This window comes from Limulus polyphemus, unplaced genomic scaffold (assembly GCF_000517525.1).
Source record: "Limulus polyphemus unplaced genomic scaffold, Limulus_polyphemus-2.1.2 Scaffold8336, whole genome shotgun sequence".
NCBI lineage: Eukaryota > Metazoa > Arthropoda > Merostomata > Xiphosura > Limulidae > Limulus > Limulus polyphemus.
Window position 1 is genome coordinate 1 of NW_013673946.1, and position 12,896 is coordinate 12,896.

At 34.4% G+C, this 12,896-nt stretch overlaps 1 protein-coding gene across 1 annotated transcript in view; it reads left to right on the top strand.

Moving 5' to 3' along the window:
* Positions 1-5,919: 5,919 nt before the first annotated feature.
* Positions 5,920-12,896, top strand: part of LOC106475274 (monocarboxylate transporter 12-like) — a 10,211-nt gene continuing 3,234 nt past the window's right edge. The window contains exons 1-3 of the mRNA XM_013935970.2: positions 5,920-6,752; positions 11,045-11,188; positions 11,578-12,429. Coding sequence (XP_013791424.2) covers positions 6,374-6,752; positions 11,045-11,188; positions 11,578-12,429 — 1,375 coding nt within the window. The 5' untranslated portion in view covers positions 5,920-6,373. The remainder of the gene's footprint in view (positions 6,753-11,044; positions 11,189-11,577; positions 12,430-12,896) is intronic.

The following is a 12,896-nucleotide window of genomic DNA, read 5'->3' on the forward strand; positions in this document are numbered from 1 at the left end:
AAATTTAATGGCAGGATGTTGTGAGTTAAGGTATTCTAAAAATTTTGAGCATTGATCACTGTTATTAAAAAGAATAAAAGTGTCATCCACATACCTTCTGTATAGAACAGGCCTAAAGTTAACTGGGCAGGTGTCAAGCCATTTCTGTTCGTAATGAGAGAGAAATGCATTGGCTAAAGTTGGACTTAGTGGGGAGCCCATCGCAACGCCATCTATTTGTTCATACAAGGTGTTGTTGAAGAGGAAATGTGAATTCTTAGTGGCAAGATCCAGCATGGTTTTAATTTGATTTTGAGAAAAGCCATTTAGAGGAACGTTATTACGCGAAAGTTCAGATATGCATATGTTAATAGTTTCATTTAAGGGAATATTTGTAAAGAGGTAGGTAACATCAAAGCTTGCCATGAAGAGATTATCTGAGGGGGGTAGTTGACGTTCAAAGTGGAAGGAATCCGGGATAGTATATTCATTAGTAGTGAGTGGCTGAAGTAAAGGTACAAGGAATTTAGCAAGTTTGTAACTAGGTGTGTCTATAGTGGAAAGAATGGGTCGGGGGGGGGGGACCTGTTTTATGAATTTTGGGAAGGCCGTATAACATACCTGGACGGGAGCCAGTGGGATAAAGCGAAGAAGCAACATTTTCAGATAGAATATTTTTGTTCTTTAGTTCTCTTATGTATCTTTGGATTTTTTTCTCACGTTGGATGCTTACAGATAAAGAGTCATTGTTTTGTAGAATCGTTCAGAATATCATGCATTTTATTAAGGTAGTCATTTTGACATTGCTGACTGTAATTTGTAATTACTTTTATAATATGTTACCCAAATATTTTTGTCAATTTGGCTCATTTTCTAATGAGAGATGCTAATATTGTATGATAGAAGTGCGTTCTGTAATGTTCCGATCTCATGTTCCGGGTTTCAGTACATGTCAAATCTCTGTTTCCTCTTGTGAAAATATTTGCGACCTTAACGGAAATGAAATAGACCTTGGAGGTAGACTCGAATACTTCACACCTGAGACTGGACACCCCCTCCCCCCAAACAACCATGATCTTGTTTGAACCGCTTACATTCTGTCCAAACTGTCTCCCTTTTGGCCACGAGGCTATATCTGACCAAGAATATGACCTTATTGTCAAGTGAAACAGCGAGTGATACAATACTCTTCAACTGGAGGTAGCACAGGTAAGTCTCTGGAACTAGATATTTGTTTAAGCTAAGAAGTATATATATCTTTCTTTCTTCAATGTTATCAGACCTGTGCAACGACCTACTTTAAATTACCTTCAATATTTTAATAAATTTAACAAAACACACGACTAACACAAATGTAAATTTAAGCACCCAAGCTGGTTACGTTTTCCCAGCCAAAAGAACAACACAAAAACGTGTACTTTTACGCACATTGTATATGTCTTAGATAATTATTTGTTTTGTACTGATTATTAAGTATATAAAAATGTCACCCTTTTAACTACATGCCGGTAAGTATGTTGTATTATAACACAAAGAAACTGCAATACTTCCATCTACTTCTCTATTGTCTATTAGGTTATATCTGATTCCATTTGTACACTTAGAACAGCTTCATCACCATGATACTTTGTGTACATTTTGTGAAAAATGTTGACGTACTGGTACAGGTTGTATAAATATGTTATTGAACGATATCTGTTACACGAGAGTCTTGTGCCAGATGGTGTAATGTTTTAACACTGACGATCACGCATTTCAGATAACTTGTTAAGACACGTGAAACGTATCACCATAGGTTTGTAAATTTATATATTAGTGTTATGGAATTGTTTAGTATTTTGGGAAATACTCAAAGAAATTGTCTTTGCAATAGGTATATACATACTTACGAGCTACACTAGTATATATATTTCAGTCTTATTGCTTAACATTTAAACTCTTTCTCAATATATGGCGAAAATTCCAAAATGTAGTTAACACTAAAAGCACGGAGTTTAACAGTCAGGTTATTCATCTTACATTAAAAATGTATACCTCATATATATCATAAAAATAGTTTATTTTCAATATTAGGTATGTAAGAACCAAACAATAAACACCCAACAATAAGGCAGATTTCGTGTATTGTTTATATTGTTTTAGATTAATTTAACAAATTCTATGATTAACAAAAATATCTTTGTATTAAATCTACTCTAAAGTGTAACGTTTCTAAGTAAAATAAATTGTAAGTAGCTAAGATTAAGAATTTTTATAATAATTTTAGGCTTAAGATCTTATGTTTCATAGTTGTAACGAGTTAATAAATTTTAATATTAAGAATTTCGTTGTATTAATTCTTTATTTAAGTTTTAGGTTTCCATTTGTCATAAGACTTGGTAGATTCCATGAACAAAAATATGTTTGTTCTAGTTCTTTACTTAAGTTCTTAATATTCGAGTTGTATTAAACTTGTTTGTTGGATGAAATTTTCACTTTTTGCTCATCTCAGGGAAATAAAGTACTTGAAGTTTGAGGCCAGGGTGAAAATACCAGAAAAGTTGTTTTGAAGTCCATCTCGTGAAAGAAAATTAGTGGGTGGTATTAGGTTTGTGTGGTTGATGAAGACGAGTTGGGGATTAATTATGCATAAGTGTTTGGTTAATTCATTAAAATGTTGACTTTTGTTGTTGAGTTGTTTAATTATTGTGCTGTTTTGTGTGTTGCAATCAGTGGAAGTGTGTCTGTTCACATGTCTATATATTACACTAGAGATAACTAATTTAATGTGTGGTCTGAAGCTGAAGATATGCGCTATTGTGTTTTCAAGTTCTGGGAAACAGTCTTATCGGATTGTTTCAGGTCATTAGTACCAAAGTGAAGTATCAGAAATCGGCTAGATTCGGGAAGAGAACTGGTCATACCTATGGCATCGTATATTTTAGTTCCAGTGATAGATTTTGACAGGATTGGGTGTCCGTTAATAAAGGTTAAGTGTTCGTGTTGCTACTTAAGAATTGAATCCCCTAAAATGCCTATGTTAGGAAATAAAAGAGTTCATGTTCCTCACGTGGTTGTACATTCATGATGATAGAAAAACACGTAGGTTTAAGAAGTCTTGATAGAAATGAATAAAACCCCTATAACCCAAGCGCTTTCGAAAGGTGGTCCTGTCTGCTTCAGGGGCAAACTGGGAATGGTGGTTCCAATCCAATCCAGTAGGCATGGTAGGTATTTAGGTTAGTAATATATAACCCGGGGAGGTCAGAAACTTCTGTTTCTCTTCACCCCACTACATAATTAGAAATTATTCGCCGAGGCTTTTATGCTTTAAACGCTAACATGAGTGGTGGTTTTGACTTATAGATTTGAAACAGGTAATTTACAAATTGATGAACCCACAAGTTGAGAGAAAAGCTGCGCGGAGAAGAAGAGAAAGAAGGAGAGCTTCACTGCGTTTTTTGTTGATGATGGTAGTCTTCTTACTTTCTGCTGGACTTGGCGTTGCATGGCCACGTGACGTCGGGTGTTTGTAGCGCAGAGCAGGGAGATGTAGATCGAGTACGTCCGTTGTTGACTAGAATATTAATACTACATTGATTGTAGAGTTTTAGTTAGCTAGCAGATTAAGCGTTTATAGTTTACAGTTTAGACATGGATAAGGTACTATAGAACTAAAGATTTACGTTTAAATTTGACTTTTGAATTTAACTTTAACCCGGCCTGGTCCTTTTCAGGGCTAGGATCTGAGGATCCAAAGCATTAGGAAAAATTTTGCTGGGGGCAGGTGTAATCGAATGAGTGATATATATATAAAGGGAGTTTAGTGACGTCATGAAGGTCATCCACGAAATGTTTAGTCTATTTCTCTGTATTGTTGTAAGCATCTCATTTCCAGTACAGTATAGCTGATAGCGAGTGTACGTGAAAAGGTGTTAGGAATATTTTACTTTAGAAATGGATAAATATATGTATATTTAAAACTATACTTAAGTGTTTAAGTAAAATAAAGGTGACACCTGTAGACTGATTGAAGATGATATGTTATGCTAATTAATATTTAAAAACAGGTATGGAAAATTAGCGTTCACATTACATGAAAAAATAAGCAAAAAATAAAAAATATTTTTCTGACTTGTATTAAGAGATAGATTTCATGATTAACAATATGTTTGTATTAATTCTTTACTCAAGTTTCTTACTTGTGTGGGCCCGGCATGGTCAGGTAGTTAGGGCGCTCGACACGCAATCTGAGGGTCGCGGGTTCGAATCCCCGTCACACCAAACATGCTCGCCCTTTCAGCCGTGGAGGCGTTATAAAGTACGATCAATCCCACTATTCGTTAGTAAAAAAGTAGCCCAAGAGTTGGCGGTGGGTGGTGATAACTAGCTGCCTTCCCTCTAGTTTTACACTGCTAAATTATGGACGGCTAGCGCAGATAGTCCTCGTGTAGCTTTGTGCGAAATTCAAAACAAACAAACAAAAAACTTACTTGTGTAAACGTTTGGTATGTTTTATAATTAACAACCTTTACAGATTAATTAATTATTTACGTGCAGTTGTCAGAAATTAACTTGCAATTTTGAGTTATAACCAAGTAGCTGTTATCCTAAGTTTGTTGTTATAACATTTATGAGAAATTTAACCGTATAACTGTATAGAATGTTTAGAAAATATATATTTCTTAACTACATTGTTGTATGTATTGTATGAAGTTTTTACAGTTTTCATTAGGCTTAACATATCAGTTGTTCCTCGATGGATTTACAAAGCTAAGATCCAAAGTTCCGTTCACTTCTGTGGACACAGCAGAAACCCAGTGTGGCTTTGCTCTAAAATTAACTAACCAACATATCCGTTAAACAATAATATAAAATATGTGGATGGTTTCGACTCAGAAGGAGTAAGTATGTTACTTTCTAATCATACTATATAGAAGGTTTCAGTTCACAAGGTGTAAAAGATATTTGGATAGTTTCAGCTGAGACGTTGTAATGGTGTTAGTTTGTAATATAAAATGTTTGAATGTTTTCGGGTCACGAGGTGTAAAGATGGTGTTAGTTCTCCAATATAAAATATCTGGAGTAATGGTGATAGTTTATAATATATAATACTCTTGAATTGTTTCGATTCATAAGGTGTAATAGTGTTAGTTTGTAATATAAAATGTTTGAATGTTTTCGGGTCACGAGGTGTAAAGATGGTGTTAGTTCTTCAATATAAAATATCTGGAGTAATGGTGATAGTTTATAATATATAATACTCTTGAATTGTTTCGATTCATAAGGTGTAATAGTGTTAGTTTGTAATATAAAATGTTTGAATGTTTTCGGGTCACGAGGTGTAAAGATGGTGTTAGTTTATCAATATAAAATATCTGGAGTAATGGTGATAGTTTATAATATATAATACTCCTGAATTGTTTCGATTCATAAGGTGTAATAGTGTTAGTTTCTGGAAGAGTTCGTCCCAGAAAGTGACAACAACAACTTTCTTAGATTTTATTGGGTAGTTTTTTTAAAAGCTCGTCTAAGTTAATTTTTTTTTGAAGTTACAGTTTTTGAATATTACAGCCTACTTTACACGTTTTGTCAACATCTGGCAAAGTATATTCATCCCTGCTGAAACTTCTGTTATTAATTAGGCTAGGACATTCATTATTCAATAACTTTTTGTTTTAACGGTATGATCTGTATCCCACTCTAACATTTTTTTTTCTTCATAACATAAGGTTTGATGATATGAATATAATAATGATTGTTTATTTGTTTATAGAGCAATACCGCATTAGACTATCTGCTTTGTCCACTGCAGATAATCAAACCTCGTATTAATGATATATAAATAAACAAATATTTATGTAAATAGTTTAGGATATCCAGTGTGGAAGTTACAGAAACACGATATGGTATTATCTTCTCTTCAGTTACATTCTTAAGAATGGACAGGAAAGATAAACTTAAAAGCTTTGCACTCATCTTGCTAAACAACGAATCCGAAGGATCAATAGAATATGGAGAAAATCAAGCCTTCGATTACAATGTTAACAACGAACTAGACCAGACGCAAAGCTGCCTTGAATCAGGTTTCTGTGACGTCACTAAACCAGGCGCATCTGTAGCTGAGCATACTTGCAGGAGTGACGTTTTGCATGCTTGTTCTTGCAATGCTGATTTCTCGAGAGTAGCTCACAGGAAACATGCACTTTTCTACTTAGTAGAAAATGAAGAGCATAATACCTGTAATGAAGAATTATATGACGTCACTAGTCCTTTTCCTACTGAGTTACATGACAGGGAGAGTACGTCTTGTAACGATGAGACACCGTGCGACAGACAGATCGCCATAAGCCAGACGAGGGACTTGCCGAAGATCAATGCTGTGTCGAGTCAAAGTTACACACAAATTGATGACATGGCTCGAGATGAGGCACATCTCGACATTACAAGGTCAGCCCTTCCAGAAGTCCGAGATACAGGACAGATGGGAGATACCTCCAGTGGAGAATCATCACCTAACCATCAGCCTCTGGGTTTAGACCACATAGACATCGCCAGTAAGGAAGCAGATGTCTTGAGCAGTGAGAGTGGAGCAATCAGACCACTAATTCCTCCTGACGGAGACTATGGCTGGGTCGTGGTGTTCAGCGGATTTATAGTCGCTCTTTTGTCCTCCGGCCTCATGAGATCTACCGGCGTAATATACGTAGCTACCTTGGAGACCTTCCCCGACTCAACTTCGAGGATAGTTGGTTGGGTTCCAGGTGTACTAGCCATACTGACTTTTGGGATGTGTAAGTACAACTATTTAAGTCCATATTATTTACGAAACGTTTTTTTATAATACAACATTTATTCATGTGTCAAACAGACTAAATCGTTTCGGTTGTCTGATTTAGAAAGACATGAATTATAATCGTCCAAAACATGTAATAATATATGTTTTACAGACTGTTTGGGTCTTTTTTTTTGTGAATCAGCGCAACCTACAAAAAGTTGAGGAGAACAAAGAGAACGTAATGGAAAATGCTTCCTCGGTATACACACCTGATTCTTTGAAGTTGTAAAATAGTGCGTGGTCTTTTTGGCTATGTTACATTTCACAGCAAGTTGTAGAATAGTGCGTGGTCTTTTTGGCTATGTTACATTTCACAGCAAGTTGTAGAATAGTGCGTGGTCTTTTTGGCTATGTTACATTTCACAGCTAACTAAATGAGTTCAGTTATAGGATTTAGACATTTTAAGAGCAGTCTGAAAGAACAAAGTATGTTATAGTAACACTAGGTAGCAATCTTTAAGAAAGATGTACGTTATAGTAACACTAGGTGGCAATCTTTAAGAAAGATGTACGTTATAGTAACACTAGGTAGCAATCTTTAAGAAAGATGTACGTTATAGTAACACTAGGTAGCAATCTTTGAGAAAGATGTACGTTATAGTAACACTAGGTGGCAATCTTTAAGAAAGATGTACGTTATAGTAACACTAGGTAGCAATCTTTAAGAAAGATGTACGTTATAGTAACACTAGGTAGCAATCTTTGAGAAAGATGTACGTTATAGTAACACTAGGTAGCAATCTTTAAGAAAGATGTACGTTATAGTAACGCTAGGTAGCAATCTTTGAGAAAGATGTACGTTATAGTAACACTAGGTAGCAATCTTTAAGAAAGATGTACGTTATAGTAACGCTAGGTAGCAATGAGAAAGAACAGAGTACATTCTAGGGATACTAAGTAGCAGTCTGGAAGAACACAGTATGTTCTAATGACACTAAGTAGTACTCTGGAAGAACACAGTATGTTCTAATGACACTAAGTAGCAGTCTGGAAGAACACAGTATGTTCTAATGACACCAAGTAGTACTCTGGAAGAACACAGTATGTTCTAATGACACTAAGTAGCAGTCTGGAAGAACCCAGTATGTTCTAATGACACTAAGTAGTACTCTGGAAGAACACAGTATGTTCTAATGACACTAAGTAGCAGTCTGGAAGAATACGGTATGTTCTAATGATACTAAGTAGTACTCTAAAAGAGAGAAATTTGTTCTAGAAATATAATGTTAATTAAAGTTTTTGAAAGTTGCAACCACATTTTCTTTAAAGACGGTACAGGCATTTCTAATGTAATGATTTAAAAGCGGTTAGTAATTGAAAAATAATGATAACCATTTGAAGAAAAAATTAACATTTTTCTAATAGATTTGGTAAGAAAAATTCGACATTATTAACTTTTTAGAATTATTTATAATCATATATTAAAGTTGTACAAAAACTACTCAATTAAAAAGATGGTTATATATTGAAGCATTCCCCTCTAAATGGTCAGTGTTTTACAGTATCAGAGAAAAGAATGTGTTCAAATTGACTAGGTGCAGGTCTCTGCAGTATAGATGTAGTAACAATGCAGACATGAAGAAATCGATATCTTGACTGTCGATGGAGAAACTCCGAGTCGACTTGTTACTTTCCTTGTTTGAATCAAATCTAAAAGAAAAACAACAAAAGAAACTGGAGAGGTAAAATCACACCGAGAAGATAGAAACTGGAGATGGGAATGGGACTCAGCAGATACAAACTAGCGAGATGAAACAGGACTTTAAAAGATATAAACTAGAGAAATAAATCAGGACTAAAATTATAAAAAACTAGAGAAGAGAAACAGGACTTTAAAAGATATAAACTAGAGAAATAAATCAGGACTAAAATTATAAAAACTAGAGAAGAGAAACAGGACTTTAAAAGATATAAACTAGAGAAATAAATCAGGACTAAAATTATAAAAACTAGAGAAGAGAAACAGGACTTTAAAAGATATAAACTAGAGAAATAAATCAGGACTAAAATTATAAAAACTAGAGAAGAGAAAAAGGACTTTAAAAGATATAAACTAGAGAAATAAGATAGAACTGAAATTATACAAACTAGAGAGAATAAACAGGACTTTAAAAGATAGAAACTAGAGAAATAAACTAGAACTGAAATGATACAAACTAGAAAGAATAAACAAGACTTTAAAAATAAAAAATAGAGAAATAAACAAGGATTAAAATGATAGAAACTAGAAAGAATAAGCATGACTTTAAAAGATAGAAACTAGAGAAATAAGTTAGAACTGAAATGATACAAACTAGAGAGAATAAACAGGACTTTAAAAATAGAAACTAAAGAAATAAACTAGAACTGAAATGATACAAACTAGAGAAATAAACATGACTTTAAAAATAAAAAATAGAGAAATAAACAAGGATTAAAATGATAGAAACTAGAAAGAATAAGCATGACTTTAAAAGATAGAAACTAGAGAAATAAGTTAGAACTGAAATGATACAAACTAGAGAGAATAAACAGCACTTTAAAAATAGAAACTAGAGAAATAAACAAGGACTTTAAAAGATAGAAACTAGGGAAATAAACAAGGATTTTAAAAAATAGAAACTAGAGAAATAACCAAGAACTGAAATGATACGAACTAGAGAAATCAACTAGAACAAGTAAAGATTCGAACTAGAGAAATAACCAAGAACTGAAATGATACGAACTAGAGAAATCAACTAGAACAAGTAAAGATTCGAACTAGAGAAATAACCAAGAACTGAAATGATACGAACTAGAGAAATCAACTAGAACAAGTAAAGATTCGAACTAGATAAATGAAGTGGAGAAAAAAGCACAAATTAGAAGTGAAGAAATGGAACTGAAAAGAAACTAAGAGATTAACTAGGATTAAAAGTATACAAATAGGAAGAGATAAACTCAATGAATGTACTGATTTTGAGGTCGCTATGATGCAATATACACACTGACTGGTTCGCCGGTATGATCTCACTATGATGGAATAGGTAAACTATATGGATGTACTGATTTTGTGGTATGATGCAACAATTAAACTGGGTAGATGTACTCATTTTTGTATGACGTCACTATGATGAAACAGGTAAATTGGATCGATGTACTGATTCTATGGTATTACGTCACTATGATGCAATATATATACTAAGTGGATGTTCTGATTCTATGGTATGATGTCACTTTGGCTAAACGATTCAGTAAACTAGATGGATGTGCTAATTTTGTGGTATGACGTCACTATGATGGAACTGAAAAGCTCTATAGATGTAATAATTCAGAAGTATGACGGAAGTGGTAACTTGTGTGAATGTACGGATACTGTGGAGGATGTCACTATAATGGAACAGGTAAACTGTGTAGATGTACATTTTCTGTGATATGACTTCATTATGATAGAACAGTTATACTGGATGAACGTACCGACTCTGAAGTATGACATCACTATGATGCAATATATAAACTTTGTCGACGTACTTTCAATTTTATTTGTTTAGATGTTTGCTAGGTGGAGCATGACGTTCAAGTAGGCTTAGAATACATGGAAGTTCTAAATTTGATGTCGTGAAAATCTAGTAACTTAAATGCACATCTTGAGGTGAGAATCCAATACAAATTTTAGTAGGCCAGACAATTAAAAACTAACAGTGAATCAGTCTCTTTTGTGTAGAGTACCATTGAAGTATTTAGTTTGAGTTAAATATTTGGATTAGTGTTAACTACTTCATATATTCGGTTACTCGATCGACTACCCGTGAAATAGTCAAGTAAGTTTATTTTTATGTTAGTCGTAGCACAACTAGCGAGGTATTTCCTTTTGAACATCATTTGTAAACTTAAACCTACAACTTTCAGCAGTATACAACTAGTGCAGGCAGATTGAAAAAAAACCGTTAAGGGAGAAATAAACTAATTTGTTGTTTTTTATGTCATGGACTTCGAATTATTTTCAACAAATAATTTAGAATAACCAGCCCAATAAAATAACAAATATTCAACAACATAGAAAGTCTACAATAGAAAACAAAATATTAATGGTTTTACCTTGTAACGATATTAGTTGCTGTCTATTGGCAAAATCTGACATTTCGTAAAATCAGTTCTAAGACTAATAAATAACTTTTATTTACTAAAACATATTATAAGGATTCTAAATGCATGTATGAGGCTATCACGATTTTAGGTGTGTTTTTTTTTACCTGTTACACTAAACTTGAGTAACTGAACTTTTTCCAGCCCCATTAAGCAGTGTCCTTTCTCAGCGCAAGGGTTGTCGGTTCGTAACGATTGTTGGCGCCTTTACGAGCTCATTCGGATTATTCTTGAGTTACTTTGCTCCGAATGTTACGTACTTAATTTTCACGGCCGGTGTTCTGCTAGGTGAGTTTCTCATTAAAATATAGTTAATTTAATAAATATTATAAGTAACTGTTTTAGGAGTGTACTGTGGTCATTCCCATTTCACTTAAACATTTTGTTTATGTAATATAATTAATTTTAAGCAACCTTTAGCTGAACGAATTAGTAAATAGTCCATTTGAAGATTGGTTGTTTGTTTTCAGAACTAAAGTAAAAATTCTTTATCCAACGTTGCTAACTTCCAATCTTGGTAAGATAACACATTTCTGATAAGCAGACACTCTAACCAGATCTGATTTAACATTGCAACATTCTGACCAGCAAAGAGATTTACTAGATCTGATATAGTTTAACAACATTCTAAACAACAAACACATTAGTCTAACTTGCTGGTTTTACTTGTTTGGCAGGAATAGGATCAGCTTTGTCAATGACAGCAAGTATTATCATCGTGGGCCATTACTTTGTGAAGCGTAGAGCTTTAGCCCAGTCCATTTCGTTGAGTGGCGCTAGTGTCGGTGTCTTCCTCCTTCCTCCTTTGATCAAAGTGTGTCTGGAAGAATTCAAATTGAGAGGAACATACTTGATATTAAGTGGTATCGTGCTTCACAATTGCATCAGCGGAATTCTCTTCAGGCCTGTAGAATGGTATTCGAAACCTGTTGCAGGCAAGAATGATGACGTCAAACCCTTGAAAAACAAACCAAAATACTCAACCACAAACACTCCAGAAGAGGAATCTTGTCCAACCTCAAACAAAGTCATTGGAGGAGTATACCAATCTTTCATTAAGATTTTTGATCTACAACTTTTAAAGAACCCAGTGTTCCTCTGCATATGCCTGGCTTACACCTTCACAAGTATGGCAGTCCCCCATGCTTTCTTTTACATCCCCCCCCACGCAGACGCAGTTGGGATATCCAAAACTGACGTGAACACCTTATTATTGCTCACAGCGTTTGGAGACTTGGCTGGTCGGATCTTCTTCGGCTGGATAGCAGACAAGAATCTTCTCCCGAGACGTTATTGGTACACTTTAAATATTACTATAGGGGGCGCTGCTGTCTTGACCGTCACCTTAGCTCACGACTTCGTCACGCATGCAGCCTGTGGAGTGGTGTATGGAATAGGTTCAGGAGCTTGGTATTGCCTCACACCAGTCCTCCTAGCGGATTATCATGGAAATGAAAAACTAGGCCCTACTATCTCCTTGGCTCGACTCTTCCAAGGATTCAGTAATTTGTTAGTGCCTCTTGTAGCAGGTCAGTAAGTCGTTTCAAAGATAATACGTTTCATTTCTCTTGATTATTAATCAATAATAATTTAATTAAATATTACTCTCTGTACAGTTCTTTGTAAAGAAACATTACTATTCTGAAAAGCAATGGTGTCAAGACACTTCTTTATAAAGGAGCCTTAGCAGACTAGACAGTTCTTTATAACAAACAGTTGCTGTACTGGAAACGGGTGCTGTCCAAACATTTACTTATAAAGAAATACTACTGTACTGAAAGATAGTGTTGTACAGATAGTTCTTTATTAAAAAAAACATTACTTTACTGGAAAGTAGTGTTGTACAGACAGTTGTTTAAAAGGAAATGTTACTGTACTGAAAGGTTATACTGTCCAGACAGGTCTTTATAAAGAAATTATACTGTACTGAAAGGTTATACTGTCCAGACAGGTCTTTATAAAGAAATTGTACTGTACTAGAAAATAGTGTTGTACA